Source organism: Physeter macrocephalus, chromosome 14, assembly GCF_002837175.3.
Source record: "Physeter macrocephalus isolate SW-GA chromosome 14, ASM283717v5, whole genome shotgun sequence".
NCBI classification, from domain to species: domain Eukaryota; kingdom Metazoa; phylum Chordata; class Mammalia; order Artiodactyla; family Physeteridae; genus Physeter; species Physeter macrocephalus.
The window spans coordinates 62,710,770-62,729,482 of NC_041227.1; the positions used below are offsets into that span (position 1 = coordinate 62,710,770).

Sequence of the window (18,713 nt, forward strand, 5' to 3'; positions counted from 1 at the left end):
CCGCGGCGTGTGGGATCCTCCCGGACCGGGGCACGAACCTGCGTCTCCTGAATCGGCAGGCGGACTCTCAACCACTGGGCCACCAGGGAAGCCCTAGCACAATTCTTGATACACAGTAGGGACTAAAAAAATATTGGCTAATGGCAATTTCTAGACCTCTCTTCACAACAGCTCATCATGCTTGGTACCACAACTCAGACTGCTGGAATGTCGAGAGCCTTCTTTCAAAGAGTTTGAGAATGGCTTTAGCTATAGCCCTTTTGGGAAAAGGCCCTATTAGATACGAATTCTTTCCCCTCTTGCTCCATTTATGGACAATTTCTCTGTGTTTATTCCCATGGCACAGGTATGCCTCAGAAATCTGAAAGAGACATTTTTTTACCAGTCTCTCTTACATGGGCCCCAAGATGTGTCCCTTTTTAAATATATAATATTCAAATTAGAGTCATGGCCGACATAAAGGAAATAAGTCAATACGTAAATAAGTACAAAGAGGCTGTTTAGAAAACTGCAGTAGCTCCCCCTCATTTGATATATAAAAACCTGTAGGGGAGGGCTTCCTTGGTGGTGCAGTGGTTGAGAGTCCGCCTGCCGATGCAGGGGACACGGGTTCGTGCCCCGGTCCGGGAAGATCCCACAGGCCGCAGAGCGGCTGGGCCCGTGAGCCATGGCCGCTGAGCCTGCGCATCCGGAGCCTGTGCTCCGTAACAACAACAAAAAATAAAAACCTGTAAGGGAAAAAAAACCACAATGAAACCATTTAGGAAGAACTTGTGATATTTTGGTCTTAGAGGACTTGGCTTTAAGGACAATCTAAAGAATGGCAGGAAGCTTGTTTGCACATGGTAGGAGTTTAATCTTATTATGATTAAATCAAAACTAATCAGAAAAGCCCTTCACTTCTCCAAGAATCTGTGATAGGTTACCTAACAAAGGAATCTGACTAAATTGGTCAGCAACTTAAAAGAAAAATTTTTAGCTCTCTCAGCAAGTATTGATGTGAGGACAGAGAATCAGAATCCATGTAGTCAGACACTGCTTTAAGGCTTGGCCTCTAAAACTTCAAATTAGTATTTAATCAAATTTTTTCTGATTCTACAAGGAAATGGGTTTGCTTATTTTCTACCCTTCATTTACAGGTATGGCTATGCTTCTCATGTCCTGGTTTTCTCTATTCAGAATCTTTGATCATAGCCTCAAATGAACCTGTCTGGACTGCCAAGATCCTAAAATTCAAGTGCCAAAAAGAGATCGAGTACAAAAGTATTTGTCATATTAAACAGGGGTGCGTGATGAGGGGATATTTAAGCTAAACAGTGGAGGGAGGGGAACACGGGGGTAGCAAAAACACGGGCAAAAATGTCAACTTATAGGCAAGAGTGTCAAAGTTTAAGTTCCATGGGTTATCTCCCACTTGTCTTAGAATTTGTACAGAATGTCACCTCAACTAGGAGTAAAAGGTTCAGGTTATGTGAAAACGCTATAAATAGGCCACTTTACAATTGAGGCAAACTTTTGAAAAAGGCCAGCAGGATTATATTAACACCTGTTTGCAACTGTAGAACCCTGACCTGGAATGCTGAAAAAGACAGACACAACCAAACTAAAAACTCATAAGGAATGGAATGGAAATTCAGCTTTTGTGCAGTGTTGGGATTATTCTTATATTAAGGATTACAGCCCAAATCCTCTGAATTTAGTATCGAAATGACCTTCCACAATACTGAAGAAATATTTCCCATTACCTTTGAGAAACTTCTTTCCCCTGATTAAAATATTATATTTCCCCTGAAGGAAATTTAGGAAAAAATTAAAAAGTATGAATATGAAAATAAAAACCACCTATAATCTCACTTTTAAAAGCTTGGCTTGTTCTTAAGATCTATTTCCCAGTAATTGAAAAGGATTTATTTTTTTCAGAATTAAGACTCTTTCATTACTAAAATTCTTAAAACACAGATAAATAAACTGTGCAACAATTTATACTGTCCAAAATATATACACACACATAAACTCATCACTTCAGAACAACTCTGTACCAATGTCATGCAAGCATTCTTATCACCATTACACAGCGGAGCAAACAGGATCTGAGAGGTATTTCACAGGCCTAAAGTCCAGCTATTTGCTATAGAATTAAGGGCTTAAGTCTGAACATTCTAACACTGAGGCCAGAGCTCCTTCCACCTCCTTTCAAAATCTCCAGAGGTGGAAACCCACAGTTTAGGAATTATTGGAAGTGCTTCGTAAACTGCTTACCTGTCCTCTGTTAAGATACTGATTTGAACAAGTATTCAGTGATTACCTACTATGTTCCAAAGACCATGAATAAACACAGCAACAGCTTTCAACGTTGCAACGGAAAATGGGGACATGGCGGGGGGAGAGAAATAGAATAAAACAAATCAAGAAATAAGTGTTATAGTAGAATATCGATAAATGTCATAGGGGAAGCACAAAATGCTTTAAAATTTCCGAGGAAGACATGAGCTTTTGAAAGAAGGGACACCTCTAAGGCCAGACTTCTTTGACTCCTGTGGGGATAATGCAGGTTTCCAAGCAGAGAAGCAACAGAAACACAAGGCTGTGGGCTGCTCACACAACTGTAGAAAACTTTACGAGAATCCGATTGTGTCTGACGTGTCAGATCTCATTACTCTCCAAAGCTTCTCTCCACCCCCTCATTCAGGAGAGAAAAACTTGCTCTGGAATCTTGAAAAATTAGATGCTGAGTAAAAGCCACACAGGCTATAGGCATCTCTGAAGCCAATCATTACTTTCAACGTTTATTTAATCTTTTTTTTACATTAAAAACAATGCCTAACAAAATACTAATTTTTATGAGGACTGTTTGAAACCCGTTAACAGTCTTTGAAAGCATACTTGTAGTTCTACTGAGAAAATATCCTTTCACAGTTTCCTAGTTGTCTATTTCCATAATGAGTCACAGTTTTGGGGATTTTTTTTTTTTTTAACATCTTTATTGGAGTATAATTGCTTTACAATGGTGTGTTAGTTTCTGCTGTATAACAGTGAATCAGCTATACATATACATATATGCCCATATCTCCTCCCTCCCACTCTCCCTATCCCACCCCTCTAGGTGGTCACAAGGCACAGAGCTGATCTCCCTGTGCTATGCCTGATCTCCCTGTGCTATGCAGCTGCTTCCCACTAGCTATCTATTTTACATTTGGTAGTGTATATATGTCCATGCCACTCTCTCACTTCGTCCCAGCTTACCCTCCCCCTCCCCGTGTCCTCAAGTCCATTCTCTACATCTAAGCCTTTATTCCTGTCCTGCCCCTAGGTCCATCAGAACCATTTTTTTTAAGATTCCATATACATGCGTTAGCATACGGTATTTTTTTTTCTCCTTCTGACTTACTTCACTCTGTGTGACCGACTCTAGGTCCATCCACCTCACTACAAATAACTCAATTTCGTTTCTTTTTATGGCTGAGTAATATTCCATTGTATATATGTGCCACATCTTCTTTATCCATTCATCTGTTGATGGACACTTAGGTTGCTTCCATGTCCTGGCTACTGTAAATAGAGCTGCAATGAACATGGCAGTACATGACTCTTTTTGAATTATGGTTTTCTCAGGGTATATGCCCAGTAGTGGGATTGCTGGGTTATATGGTAGTTCTATTTTTAGTTTTTTAAGGAACCTCCATCCTGTTCTCCATAGTGGCTGTATCAATTTACATTCTCACCAACAGTTCAAGAGGGTTTCCTTTTCTCCACACCCTCTCCATCATTTATTGTTTGTAGATTTTTTTGAAAATGCCCATTCTGACCAGTGTGAGGTGATACCTCATTGTACTTTTGATTTGCATTTCTCTAATGATTAGTGATGCTGAGCATCCTGTCATGTGTCTGTTGGCAATCTGTATATCTTCTTTGGAGAAATGTCTATTTAGGTCTTCTGCCTATTTTTGGATTGGATTGTTTTTTTGATATTGAGCTGCATGAGCTGCTTGTATATTTTGGAGATTAATCCTTTGTCAGTTGCTTCGTTTGCAAATATTTTCTCCCATTCTGAGGGTTGTCTTTTCGCCTTGTTCATGGTTTCCTTTGCTGTGCAAAAACTTTTAAGTTTCATTAGTTCCCATTTGTTTATTTTTGTTTTTATATCCATTTCTCTAGGTGGGTCAAAAAGGATCTTGCTGTGATTTATGTCATAGAGTGTTCTGCCTATGTTTTCCTCTAAGAGTTTTATAGTGTCTGGCCTTACATTTAGGTCTTTAATCCATTTTGAGTTTAGTTTTGTGTATGGTGTTAGGAAGTGTTCTAATTTCATTCTTTTACACATAGCTGTTCAGTTTTCCTAGCACCACTTATTGAAGAGGCTGTCTAAAAATATGGAACGCTTCACAAATTTGCGTGTCATCCTTTCGCAAGGGCCATGCTAATCTTCTCTGTATCGTTCCAATTTTAGTATATGTGCTGCCGAAGCAAGCACAGGTTTTGTTTTTTTACTATTGAGTTTTGAACATTTTTATATATTCTAGATACAAGTCCTTTATCAGATATATGCTTTGAAAGTATTTTCTCCTAATCTGTAATTTGTCCTTTCTTTTTGTTCTAGTTCTGTGAAAAATGCCATTGGTAATTTGATAGGGATTGCATTGAATCTGTAGATTGCTTTGGGTAGTATAGTCATTTTCACAATGTTGATTCTTCCAATCCAAGGACATGTATATCTCTCCATCTGTTTGTATCATCTTTAATTTCTTTCATCAGTTTCTTATAGTTTTCTACATACCAGTCTTTTGTCTCTTTATGTAGGTTTATTCCTAGGTATTTTATTCTTTTTGTTGCAGTGGTAAATGGGAGTGTTTCCTTAATTTCTCTTTCAGATTTCTCATCATTAGTGTATAGGAATACAAGAGATTTCTGTGCATTAATTTTGTATAGTTTTGGGGATTTTATCCTAGTGTTTTCACCGGTTCTGCACATTCTTCATCTACTCTGAGTAGCTTGTTCTAGGACCATTTTCTGGCTGATTTACAATTTCTCTGCGTTCGTAGGATAAGAGCTTACTTTTTGGTTTTCAACTATATTTTGCTAAATTTAAAAAATGATTATGTATTACTTTCGAATCAGGAAAACTCCCAATAAACATTCTAAAAAGTCAGTTTAAAACTTGTACAAGTGATCCCATTTGTGTAAAGTTCAAAGACAGGCTAAACTAATCTAGGGTGTTAGAGTGCTGTTTAGAGTGGGTGGTGACTGGAAGAGCTGATAATGTTCTAATTTCTTATCTGGGTATTGGCTGCATGGGTATGTTTATGAAAATTCTCTGAACTATATAGTTAGCATTTGTGCCTTTTTCTGTATGTATATTTAAAAAAAAAAAAAAAGAAGGTTACTTTAAAGAGAGAAAAAAGACATAAGGTTTGAATTAAGGAAAGAGTCCTTATAAAGCTTAGGGGGCTCTGAAAGATATTATGATAAGAGGCACTATACCTATTGCAAGGGTCATCTTTTAGTACAGAATTAGGTTCTTCAGCTGCCTGGTTACTTTTACAAGAGCGTCTGGCTTTCCTTGTTGTAGACTACTGGAGGGAGACCTTGGAAGTCTGTCGTGATCTGCAAGTCTGCCTGGGCCCAGGTGTGAACCAAACAGGCAGTAAGGCTGGTCTGTGGGAGGCCTCTGGCTGGTAAGCGGGCTTAGCCAGAACTGCCATTTCATCTCCCTGTTTCATCCCATTCCTATTGACTTTCAGGAAGTGATTTATAAAAAGAAAGAAAGAAGAAAGCCAACTGCAATGGCAGAGAAGAAATCTAAGACAGTGTTTTTCTTAGTCAAAAAACAGCTTTGGATAAAGAGTGAAATGTTGAAGGCTACAATGCTTCTTGGATCTATGAACCAGTGGACCATGTGCTCTATTACAGAAACAAGAGATCCATGGAAATGTTTCTGGAAGTAATCCAGGCTAAATTTATTTAATTAGCTTTATACATATATTTAATTGTATATTTATTTAATCATTAAGGTCTCACCTGGATACTTCATTTCTATTATGCTTTTCAACATCTTATAAGAATTGGGGGTTGGGGAGAGGTGACTGCAGGGGCCAAGGAACCACATCCGTGTAAAAGCTTGATTACAAACATTTTTTAAGGAAAAAAAAATCTTACAGAAGACTTTAGATTGTGGAGTGTTATTTGTAGATTTGGAGACTCTTCAAAGATCTTTGGATTTTTTTCAGAATGTCAATGATCTGTTTCAACTGTTTAATCATCTTCAATACCACAGAAAAGAAAATAAAGGTAGAAAGACAGGTAACTTAGATCATAAAGTAACTGTGTTTGTCATCTCCTATAGTAACAAATAGGCATCATTCTCTAATTATACAAATATTTGGACTTTTTTCATCTATATTTGGAAAACGTGCTAAAATAAGCATTATAGTATTCAGTTATAGTGATTTATAGGTGCTTTCATGGAAAACATCAATACAATGTATTAAGACTATGTTTCTACCCAAATACAAATAAATGTACCTCACGGTATGTGGTAATCTTCATGTATATGCCCTAGGACCACTCTATGAAATTTTCCAATGAGTTGAGAAACGACGTCTATGAAGCAAAACAGGAATGAGATCCTTGATCATGTATAACATTTGGCTAGTTTAATAGTTTTACAATGCCTGGTTTTCCTGCATTTTTAGGTTTCTGCCCAATTCTATTCAGTTTTGGGTATGGCATGTTCTATGCTCTTCTGATATAGAATATACCAAAAATGATAGCTGGTGACTTCAATATCATTACAAGATACACCTTCCTAGAATTATAAAGGTATATTTCAGTCACATCATTGGCTAAATTCATAAATCCTGATGAAGGGAGGAGGGGAATCTACTGTATGCATCTTAATTATGGTTACTATGTAAAATTAAGGATACTGAAATAATAAATTTGTCTTAGTTCTGATGATAGGCTTATTTGTATTCAAAAACTGAAATCTGTGTAATTTTGATTGAGGTCAAGGACAATGTTAATCCACGTCTTTGCATTTCTAGCACCTGGTTCAATATATAATCAGAGCTCAGTAAGTTCTGATCATGATGAATGGCTTCTGTGTTCTAAGGTCTTTTATATTTTTCTGTACATAGACATAAGAGTCCTGGTTCTACTGTACCAATTTGAGGAGAAGGAGTTGTAATTTAAGTGCAATGCTTTTTGGGGGTGGGAGGGTAGTTTGGGGCGTGAAGGGTTCTAATAGGACAACTGTTTGGTTAATATCCATAACTAGCATCTTCACAGTCACCTGGCCTACACATAACTGGGCTACTTTAATGGGACTATTTACAAGACAGCACCTCCATTTTAAAGCCTTAATCTAGCATCTTTCATATTACAAAATGAGGTACTACAATTTTAAAAATTTTCATCAAATTTAGGATGGTGTTTGGTTAGGGGGAGGGGATGCAGCCAAGGAGGGGTTATAGAGGGAGTCTCAACAATGTGGATGGTTCTCTTTCTTAATCTGCTTGGTGGGTACAAGGGTGTTCATTATATTATTCTCTTGTACCTCTTCGCATATCTCAAATATTGCATCATTCATTTTAAAAAGAAAAAAGTGAAAAACTAAGTATAATATTCACAGCTTTATTTTGCTTCACATACTTGTAAATACTGGACCATTTACTTCTAGTACACTTCACCAAGTGTGAAGAGAGAAATTTCTTTCATCATAGCAGACTTACATGTTGGGAAAGCTTAAAGAAAGTAAAAGTCAACCTCCACCCACTTCCCAATGGTTCTTTATTCTAAAAAAAAGTGTATATTAGAAATTAAACATTGCTTTTAATTCCAAGTGTTATTTTAGTAGAATACGATTGGCGCCAGAGCAGCGACAGGCCACACCTCAAAGGTAACTCTCCCGCGGAGTAAATTACCTCAATTTCCTGTAACTGCTCCTGATTGGTTGTGTACATCTGCTGAAGAGAATCCTCCAGCTCTGTGTTCCGATCCAGTAATGTCTTCCCAAGCTCAGCAGCAAGTTGGAGATCTAGCACAACAAGTAAATCTTAGAATAGTGCAAATGATCTCACTTTAACATTTTACATAACCCAGTCCTTTATTTCAAGAATGAAACAAGACCCAACCCAACATATAAAGTTTAAGTCAGATCCCAATGGTAGGTGGAATGGCACAGAAGGAAACCTGGATTCTACTTAAAATTCAGTTGTATTAGGGCCTTTTACCAGGTAATGTACTCTTGATGTACCCTTACTTGTAAGACATGAAGAATAGTGATATTCATTTCTTTAGGAATGATCATTCAGCATTGTGACATCTAAGATCATAATTATTTGCTAATGGACTGGACTTAATCATATCCTGATTGTCTACTTTTCTGGATGGACTGTTAAGCCAAAGTACAGGCAAACCTTTCAACAGTCTCTAAAGTTCCCAGGAATCTGGCTGCTGTGAATGCAACCGTCAAAGCAAAGTGTGTCGTTACAGATCCTGGCCTCCTAAGTGGACTAAAAATTAAGTCACAAAAAGGAAAACTATTGATATATCAGTGATAAGAACATTGCCGCAGGTCTCTCTCATTTTTATCTGTTTCTCTTCATATCCTTCTCCAAGATGAGCAAACCAGATAAGCAAAGCAGCAGTACAGTTTGTGTGGTAACTCAGTCATAGCTCATACTTTCATTTAGCAAAGAACCATATTTCTATTTTAAACCTCATTTTTCAAAGCTCTCTCTTCTTAGGCATATACGCACGTAGGACAGGATTTGTTTGTTATAAATCCCAGAAATAAAAATTTAGTGATACAAAAAAGGACAGTAGTTCTAACATAGGTGACTGAAACACTTATCTGCATAGTAAATTTCTTTGAGAGGTCCTTTGATATAGTGGGAAATGTACTGAACTGAGTAGGAAGGTCTGGGGTCCAGTTCTGATATTTACCAGGTTAACACTTTCAAAATAGTCCCTAAATTTAGTATTTTGTGTAGAGAGATGACTGTCCCGTCAATATGATTCTGAAAATCAAATGAAATAATACATAAGTACTTTACAAACTAAGCTGCAATACACAGGCAAAGTTATTATTAGTATTCATTGATTCACAAATGAATGATTTTGTTGCTAGGCACCATGCTAAGATTTGGCTAGAATGGTGAATAAATGGATGAATTTCCTGCTTTCCTGACACTCCCAGATTAACGGGGGAAGGCAGACAGCAAGTAAGTAAATAAACTTGCAAACTGTGATAAACACTGTTCATCCATACATGTATGCATAATTCAATAATAGCAGACACTGTTCTGGGGATATAGGAATAAACTCAGCTAAAAAATTCCCTGCCTTCAGGGAGCTTATACTCTATTGGGAGAAACAGCATGAAAAAAAATATATACTAGATAGCAAAAAGTGCTAAAGAAAAAAAAAAAAAAGGAAGGAAGGGGGCAGGAAGAGTATGGATGTGGGAGGTTGAAATTTAAGAACAGGTGACAAGGGCTTCCCTGGTGGTGCAGTGGTTAAGAATCCGCCTGCCAATGCAGGGGACACGGGTTCGATCTCTGGTCCGGGAAGATCCCACATGCTGCGGAGCAACTAAGCCCGTGCGCCACAGCTACTGAGCCCGCGTGCCTAGAGCCCGTGCTCCACAACAAGAGAAGCCACCGCAGTAAGAAGCCCATGCACCGCAACGAAGAGTAGCGCCCGCTCACCTCAACTAGAGAAAGCCCGCGTGCAGCAGTGAAGACTCAACGCAGCCCAAAATAAATTTATATTAAAAAAAAAAGAACAGGCGACAAGGGTGACATAAGACTCAAGATGTGAAGGAACTGAATACGTGACACACGTAGATCTACTTAGGGGACCGGCAGTCCAGGCAGAGGCAAACCTGGCAAGCATGACTGGGGCTAATAAGGAGGCCAATGAGGCTTGAGGGGTGTGGTGTGTCTGTGTGTGTGTGTGTGTGTGTGTGTGTGTGTGCGTGTGTGTGAATAGACGGAAAGGAACGAAGGAGGAGGGAGTGTGACAGGGACATTGCAATCATCTGGGTGAGAGAAGGCTGTGGCTTAGACTACAGTGGCAGAGATGCAGATGAATGGAGGTGTAGGATTCTGGATATGTTTTGAATGTAGAGCTAAAAAGATATGTTAATCAATTGCATGTGGTATGCGAGACAGAAAAAGGAAAAAACCTCTGGGTGTGGTGATAATGTACAAAGGATCTACTTCAGAAAGGGAGGTCACAAGGAAAGTCTTTCTTAGGAGATGTTTTAGCTAAAGCTTGAAGGAGGAGGATCTCACCATGTAAACGCCAGGCAGAGGCCCTAAGATGGGAAAGAACCTGACACACTGCACAGCCCAACATAAAGCCAGTGTGATGGAAGCAGGCTGCGGGAGAGTGGTATGCGAGTTGGAGGAGTAGGCAGGGATCAGATCACACAAAATTTTATTGGCCATGGGAAAGAAAGTTTAGATTTTATTCTAAGTATGATGGAAAGTCATTTCACTTAGTGTCGAAAAATATACTTATTATTACTCATTATGGAAACGGAACCTCGCCACATATGATTTTAAAACAATTTTTAGAGGCTGACAAATAAGGTTTAACATTTATTCATTACACCAATATTAAAACTTAACCTAGAATAAGTGGTAAAAGAAAAGCAACAACCTTTGTCACCTGGTACTGTCCGTCTGAGTGCATAATTAGCATTGTGCTTGGTTAGTTTTCCCTCCTTAGGAAAAAACAAAGCTGCAAAACCCGCCAAACACCACTATTTTAAAACATTTTACACCAATTTAAAATAAAACCTTATACTTTTGTTAGATAGGTGTTAAAATACATTCTCTTGTGATTTAAATATTAACAATGTCTATTAATGTACTTAAGACTTCAGATATCAAGTCTATGAAATAACATCTTGTATTCACAGACATAAAACCCTTTACAAACCATTCAAAGCATTTAAGAGACATTAATTTTTTATATCTTTTCAAGGTAGTTAGTCGAGATTTTCAAAGGAGAAGCACAAAGATGCTAAGCAACCTGACCAAATCCACATGGTGAGTCACAAGCAAAAGATAAACCACTGTCAATTCTAACTTTCACCTTCATCACAATTCTCTATTATCCATATCCACACAATTTTAAGTCTATTGACAGAGATGTCCATATACTTCTTTGTTTAAGGTAGAGAGTACAAAATCTTCCTAGTTGAGGTACTTAATCTTTTCACTTGTTTTCCTGGATGGCAATGAGAAACTAGAGTTAAGCTCTTTGGCTTTTACTGCCTGCGCTGCCAGTGAAAGCATATACAACCCCAGGCAAGTTAATATCTTGTTTTCATTAAGTGAAAAAGGAACTAAGTACAGCTGAGACGTTCCAGAAATAATTATTTTGTACTCAGAGGGTAGGCAATGTGTATACATAGCCCCACATAGGAACCACCACGCTGAATTATTAAGGACAAAGCATATAAACATTACCTAGACATTACCTAAGTCTCTCCTGGCCTGCTGTAAAGGGGTAATTCCTCACTGCGATGGACCCGAGACTCACCAAAGATATTCTTATCTAGCAATCAAAACCTGAGCCAAAACTGCTTCCAGAATAAAAACTAACTTGAGACCACTTCAGCTATTTTCCTCAGTTAGGAAACTACCTATGCTACTTAAAGCAGCCAGGAACAGCTTTCCTTTTCCTGCTGCTGCAGAAAGAGATGCCAAGTATAGCACTCTTCCAGTAAATAGCAAACAGAGAAGAATTTGAGACTTGTCCTTATCGCAATCCTTATTTCTAGTTAAACAAAGCCCCAGCCTGGCTCAGTAACCTGAAGTCTCAGTCTCCTAAATATTTCATAGGATGTTTAGGACAGAATTCTGGCAAAACAAGTCTCAACTACAAGAAAGTGTCTGTGAAGTCACACTGTATAACAGGATATTACTTCATCTGTTAGTTTAAAGACAAGAGTCTTTTTTGGTCTTAAGAAAAAAAAAAAAGTTTATTTCCTGTTGTGTAGCATCTGGTTTCCATAACCAAAAGGAGCCAAAAGCTGGCAGTAAGCCCAAGAAGGTTTTCTAAAAAATTAGTGGGGGGAATGGGAGAATAAATGTCCTTTATTTTTAATTAACACATAAAAGAAAAGGAAACAATATAGTTCTGAAGCCTTATGCACCTGTTCATCTCACCTTACAATAAGGATTTTCATTAAGAGGTTGCCTTTTCTAAATCCTACTGAACTGGTGTAGGCAGCCACTAAAAATATCACAGATTTACTGCAGGCTTGAGAACCGCAACTTTTCAATACCTTCATGTTTAATATTCTTCCACTAATCAGTCTTTGCAAGTGATAATAATCTATTTTAACAGTGTAAACTGTTAGCTTTAAACAGATACTCTACTCAGCCCTATGCTCTAGGCAAAAAATTAGCCCTAGCAGTCAAGTGATTTTTTAAAAAAGATCTTCCTTCCAGAATTCTGAAATCTTTAAATCCCACTGCTATTACATTTTTCTTATTTTACTTCAGTTTTTTAAAAAATACGAGGACGACATATTCCCTATGTTACCTGTAGTGTCTAGCAGTAATTCAATAACATTAAGGCTGAAAGCTTTTCCTATTACTAAACCAAATGCGTGTCATTTGGTGATGCTTCTGTGCAACCCCTGTTGCCAATGTTACTATAATTGGGAAAGCAAAAAACCTGAATATAAACATCAAGAAAAATTACGGTGTCCGTTTTAATGACCATGATTCAGCAAATTAGTTGCTCACATGGAAAATGTACTCCTCTTAAAAAGAAGTAGAAATCTTAGGATTCCTTTAAACTAAGATTTCATTTGCTGAACCATATAGTAGAAACCCGAATCCTTATTCTAAGCTTGCACAGCTCACCAAATGACAATTATAATAGCAGCTGGTCTAAAAGAAAACCCAGTCTCTTAAGTCTTTTCACCTTGTTCTCAGGCGCACATTTCAGAGCTAGCACCATCATTACCTGCACAGGAGGCTCCTGCTGTCCCAGAAAGGATCTCCACCCCAGAGACCACTGTCAGTGTCCTCGCTGTGCCAACTCAGCCCTCTGACAAAAGACAGTCTCTTCATCAAGTGTTTTATAAAAGCAAAGGGTTTTCTCCTTCTGCCTGCACACAGCTTTACGTGTTTCTAACAAGGTATGAATGGTAGTCCAGAGCCTTCCGAGGTTAGAAACTTACAGCAATTTTAATTTTTAAAAAGAATGCCCCAAGCAAACTTTGGTGCAGAGATTCAATCTACTTAAATAATGCTTCTATTGCTAAAGGAAAAAAATCTGTAGTTCTATGACTTTGAGAACAGGATCTTAGTTGTTTTAGCAGCTCTCTCCAAACAAGGCTCTCTCAGTAAAATTAATAGTGAGGATGTTAAAAAATGAACAGACATATGTCTGCACTTGATAAAATCCCACTAGATCTGCTTATCAATCAAAGAGGACAGACCTGCTCCCAAACTGTATTCAGCAGCAAAATTATCTAGTGAGGGCTCGCCCTGTGCCAGGCGCTACATGTAGTAGGCACACACCAGGAGGTGGCGTCTCCTCCAGTCAACAGGTTCCTAGACCGTCAGTGAGTAGGATCCCGCCTATCCTATCTTGCGGACAGACACTGTGGCCCCAGTGCCTGGATGAACAGCTGGCACAGAATAAATAAAATTTTTGAGAAATTAACAAACTAAAAAATTCCTTTAGAAGTTTAGGAGTTCTTTAACATATAATTTAATGAAACTGGGACAAAGATACCCTTCTATTCACACTGTAGCCTTCATTCTTTTACAGGCCATGTTCACAGTTATGATTTTTGGAATTTCACATCTATTCCTACACTACACACTTAAACTAAGTTATGACACACAGGGTTATGTCAAAGTCCATCGCGATAACAGATGTAAAAGTCTTTTGAAAAGCACAGAACAAATTCCAAATGCAAATTGGCATTAAGGAGGTTTGGACCTGTGCTCTTTAAGGTTTCATTAAACTTGAACACCTGATGACTTCATTTCGATCAGAGGTTAAAGAGTTCCACATCTAACCCCAATATGTTGCATTTGCTCCTCAGTAGATTGAAATATTACAATCAGTTGTTCCTAAAATCCACCCGCAGGGGGAAAGTGCAGTGTGGACTAAGGCACCTGATGGAAGAGAGCCATGAAAACAATAATCCTGTGTGAGTGCCTCAGTTCAGTTCAACAAATGTTAAAATCGAGCTTCTATTATGTGCTAAGTAGTGTGCTAGATTAAAAAAAAAAAAGAGCCTATACAGATCTACACTTTCTAAATACAGTAAAGAAAACTATTTAGCTTTGATTATAGGACAAACTGCTTAATTTATTATAGGGAAATGTTGCAAGTGCACAATGGCTGCCTCATAAATCCTGGAGAAAGTTTCAAACTAGGCCATCAGTCCTTAGGGGGAATTCTGAAAACAGGTTAAAATGTAAGACAAATTTGCCTTGTGGACGCTGTGAACATGATGGCAGATACTGCACTGCTGCCACTGAATAGCTTAGACTAGATAAGCGTAATGGTGAACTACTTTGGTTTAAGTGACAGGCCACGACATATTGATTTAAGAAATCACCTTCCCGCAAAAGAATTCCTTATGTTTCTTTTCTAAGTACGAGTCATTCAAGCCTACATTCTTTCTTCCCCCCAAATTCAATGGTTAGCAGGAACAAACACCATGGCCATTTACTATTCAACTAAATGAGATGTTAATTTTTTGTGCAAGTTAGAGCTGAAAAAGTTGATTTACACAGAACAGCTGAAACAAGATGCCTGAAAAAAATTCCTGAGGATTATTCAGGATTCAGTATAGTGGTTGAGAAAGTTTACTCTGGAGTTTGGAGTGGAATCCTAGCTCCCCCAATAACAGTATCTACTTCTACCTCTGAAACTTTGTTGGATTAAATGAGCACCTGTGTGAAGGGCGCGTCAGTGTCTGGCACACAAACGCTGTTTCCCAACCGCAAGTTCCTGCTATTAATAGGCAAAAAGCTGGGTGGCACTGGCTCCAAACTGAGGGCCGCTCTAAGGTTTTCTCTGGAGACAAGAAATCCAAGACAGGAATGCCTGTTTTTAACTAAAAAGCTAGGGTGCAAAGTGAAGGAAGTGGCAGAGGTAGAAGTGCCCTCAAGTCATCTCACTTGGCATCCGGTAAACTACTCTGCATAAGCAGTTTGTTTTTCGCCCCCAACAGTCTAACACCAACTGAAAACGCTGTAAACCAGATGGTGAAGAAGAGACAGGGTTTGGGCAGTGACTATGATGACTCCTCATTCTGAGTGTGTGGGTTCAAAAATACTTTGCTGTACAGCAGAAACTAACACAACATTGTAAATCAACTATACTCCAATAAAAATTAGTTAGAGATTGGAATGACATATACACACTACTATATATAAAATAGATCACTAATGGGTACCTACTGTATAGCACAGGGAACTCTACTCAGTACTCTGTAATGGCCTATATGGGAAAAGAATCTAAAAAGAGTGGATATATGTATATGTATAACTGATTTACTTTTCTGTACACCTGAAACTAACACAACATTGTAAATCAACTATACTCCAATAAAAATTAGTTTAAAAAAATACTTGCTCCCACACTTAACTTGAGGGAAGTCATTTGGCCGCTTTAGCCTCCGCTTTCCCCATCTGGAAAATGGGGATAACGCGAATCACTCTCTCACGGAGTTATTGTGTCTATCAAATGTGTGAAAGGGCTCGGCACGGTTACTGCCACACAGCACTGCCACCCGGGGACTTAACACCTGCAGCAGCTCACACTCGCTGGGAGCCCCGTCTGTGGTTCCTCCCGGAGCGGGGCACGAGCCCGGTAAGGGGCCACCCCTCTCTGCTCCGAGGAACGCCGTGGAGATTAAATCAATTAATCCGGGAAGAGCGCTTCAAACGGTGCCTGGCGCCCGGTTAGCACTGCACACACAGTAGTGGTGGTGATGATACTGATGATGCTGATGCTGATTACCGCGCAGAAGCCTGGGCCCCGCAAAGCGGAGTCCTCCCGGGTGGGACGGGCAGGCGCGACAGTCCCAACGCCAGGTGATAGCCAGACCCACCCCGCCCCTGGCATCGGTGGGCCCCAAGCAAAAGCAACTTTTTAACAGTTTCGCGGCCGGGAGGAGTAGCCTCGAGCCGGCAGCCGCCCAGACCAGGCCCCGCCTGGCGATCGCGCCCTCACCTTGCTGGAGGTCCTGGTGGTCGTACCACGGCTCATCCTCTTTCATCTCAAACTCCTCCACCAGGTTTTCCGCCAGCATCTCGGCCGGCTCTTCCGGGGGCAGCGGCCCCCGCCGCCGCCGGCCCGCCTCAGCCGCTGCCCCGGGCTCTCCGCCGGCCCCTCCGCACTCAGCCAGAGCCGCCCTCTGGCGGGACCCGCCGCCGCCGCCCAAGTTCCGCCGCGCCGCCCGACCACAGCCACCCGCAGCGCACGCCGCGGACCAGCTTCCCGACTCGCCCCGCGCCGCCCAACGACCCCAACGGCCAGCGCCCTGGCGCGAGCGCCCCAGCCGTCGCTCCAAGACGGCTCCTCACGCCGCAGCCGGGCCCAACGTGGCACTTCAGCAGAACCCTCCCAGACCAGGGCTGCGATTCAAACCCCCGGCGGCGCCTCGGCCAATCGTGAGCGGGCCGTCGGCCGAGTGGCGGCGACGTAGTCCAATCGCTTCTCACCGCAGGCCCGCCGTTCGTCCGGGCTCAAGGGCAAGCAGCCAATGGCGACTCCGAAGGAAACAAGGGAGGCGGGAAAAGGCGAAGGGGTGCGGCCGAAGGCCCCGCCCCCTCCTCTGCTTTGAGTAGCTTCTGGGCGTGCCTTCGGGTTGCTGGGGTGTAGAGGTGGCGGCCTCCGCGGCCCCTGTGATGGGTGTCCGGCCGATGGACGGGCTGTGTGGATGTGAGGGACAGGAGTCCGGCCTCCGAGCAGTGGGCGGTTGCGGGCGGGAGGCGCGAGGAGTGCCGGGACACCGAGGTCCGCTGCCCCGCCGGCCTCTACTGGTCTTTTGACTCCCAGATTAGATTTGCTCTGCTTAATGCGGGGAAATTGAGGGTCGGTCGGAAGTTTAGAGCAGTTAGCTCTTTTTTCCTTGATATCTGAGCCTCTAACCCGCTGAGAATTTGTACTCACTCCCCCTGAAATGGTGGGCCTCAGACCTACCTGAGTATCTGGGGGCAGGAAGGGGTGCAGTTGAAGCTAACTGCACAGTTAAGCACCTGAAGTCTTGACGTTACACCTGGAAAGAAGAGAATGCAGCCCGAGCACTTGATAGCCAGCAGGATAGTGAACGCTGTTCTCCACAGACAGTAACAAAATAAATACGGCTCATGGGTTGTGGCTTTTACCATCATCGTGCAGACAAAGCACAGAAATTCTAAAGTAGGGTGACAGACCAGAAGGTCAGTGTTCTCAGCCTTAATGTAATGGTCAAAGGTACAGCTGACAGAAGACAGCTTAGAGTAGAATGCAGCCAATAAACGTGGAAGAGGTAATAAAAGAGGAATGGTAAACTCACAAATCCTTTTCTTCTGAATCCAGGTATACTAAAAGGTAAAATGTAACTGATCTACTTTTTATTGCTAGGTTAAGAAAGAATCTAGGTCCCCTGTGTAGCCTGTACTGCCCTGGTTGTCAATATTCTGGTAGAGATATTATTAGTCCAGAGCCAAAAGAAACTAACTGAAACCAACTATCTTAATTTACAAGTAAGTCACTACAGAGAAAGCTGTTTGGAAAGAGAGATGATTGGAAGGCAGCTATGCTCAGCACTATACCACCAACGTGAAAGAGAGATGATTGGATTTAGGATTTGCTGATGGTGATTTGTGGAAGCTGAAGGGCTGGAATCATGCCTCTGACCTTCAAGAGACTCATCATGCCTCTGACCTTCAAGAGACTCATGCCTCTGACCTTCAGCCACTAATCTGCAAGATTGAAAGTGCTTTTTCTCCATGGCAAAACTCCTTTTGACTCCGGGTCAAATGGGAAACTGTATGGAAATGCTCTTTAACATTCTTCAAAAAACAAACACAAAACAACAACGAAAAAGAACGATCTGGAGAATTAAAGTTATTGATGACTTTAAATGGCAATTCCCCCCCCCCCCCCACAAAACCACACATACCAGACTTTATGCCTTTTAGTATTAGTGTGTTCTTTTTAAGGACACTATTTGGGGAAACTTTTTTCCCCCTGCAAAAGCTTGAACAAAAATTGCACTGAAAAAGACAAGTTAGCTTCCAGTGCTAAAAACCCTGCTTTGGAGGGGTTTCCATCATTCTTTTAGAGTCTATGTAGTCATAGCTGAGGAGCAATCATAAGCAGCCTCTTCAGCAACATTATTATTTGGTTTAGTAATAGGTTAGTGAATAACAACCCAAGCTGATTCTAAAAGGAGGGTTTTGGGTTTCATTTAATAATTCACCAGTATTTTGTGCACCTGCCCACCCTAATCATGACACCATTTTGCTACTTTTAAAATCTTCTGTATAAAACATTTTGTGTTACAGAAGAACCAGTTTCAGAAATCCTTTATTCCTTGTTGTAAAGATACACTATTCTTGTTCTTTGGTGTTTTGTTGCTATAGTAAAATCAGGTAAGGAGAGTTTTTAGATAGTAGTGTTGGCTTTAAAAAGATTGTTAAGTGGTGATTTTCAGTTTGATACCTACTGAA

The 18,713-nt window shown here is 40.6% G+C and overlaps 1 protein-coding gene and 1 non-coding gene across 2 annotated transcripts in view; both read right to left on the reverse strand.

The window, feature by feature from the left end:
• The window catches only part of CDR2 (cerebellar degeneration related protein 2), a 25,632-nt gene extending 9,087 nt beyond the window's left edge, over nucleotides 1-16,545 (reverse strand). Inside the window, exons 1-2 of the mRNA XM_007103119.4 lie at nucleotides 16,228-16,545; nucleotides 7,920-8,032 (exon numbers count right to left, since the gene is read on the reverse strand). Coding sequence (XP_007103181.2) covers nucleotides 7,920-8,032; nucleotides 16,228-16,306 — 192 coding nt within the window. The 5' untranslated portion in view covers nucleotides 16,307-16,545. The remainder of the gene's footprint in view (nucleotides 1-7,919; nucleotides 8,033-16,227) is intronic.
• LOC112064855 (U6 spliceosomal RNA) lies at nucleotides 4,365-4,471 on the reverse strand. The gene has a single exon (XR_002891709.1). It is a non-coding gene; the product is annotated as a U6 spliceosomal RNA (small nuclear RNA).
• Nucleotides 16,546-18,713: the final 2,168 nt, after the last annotated feature.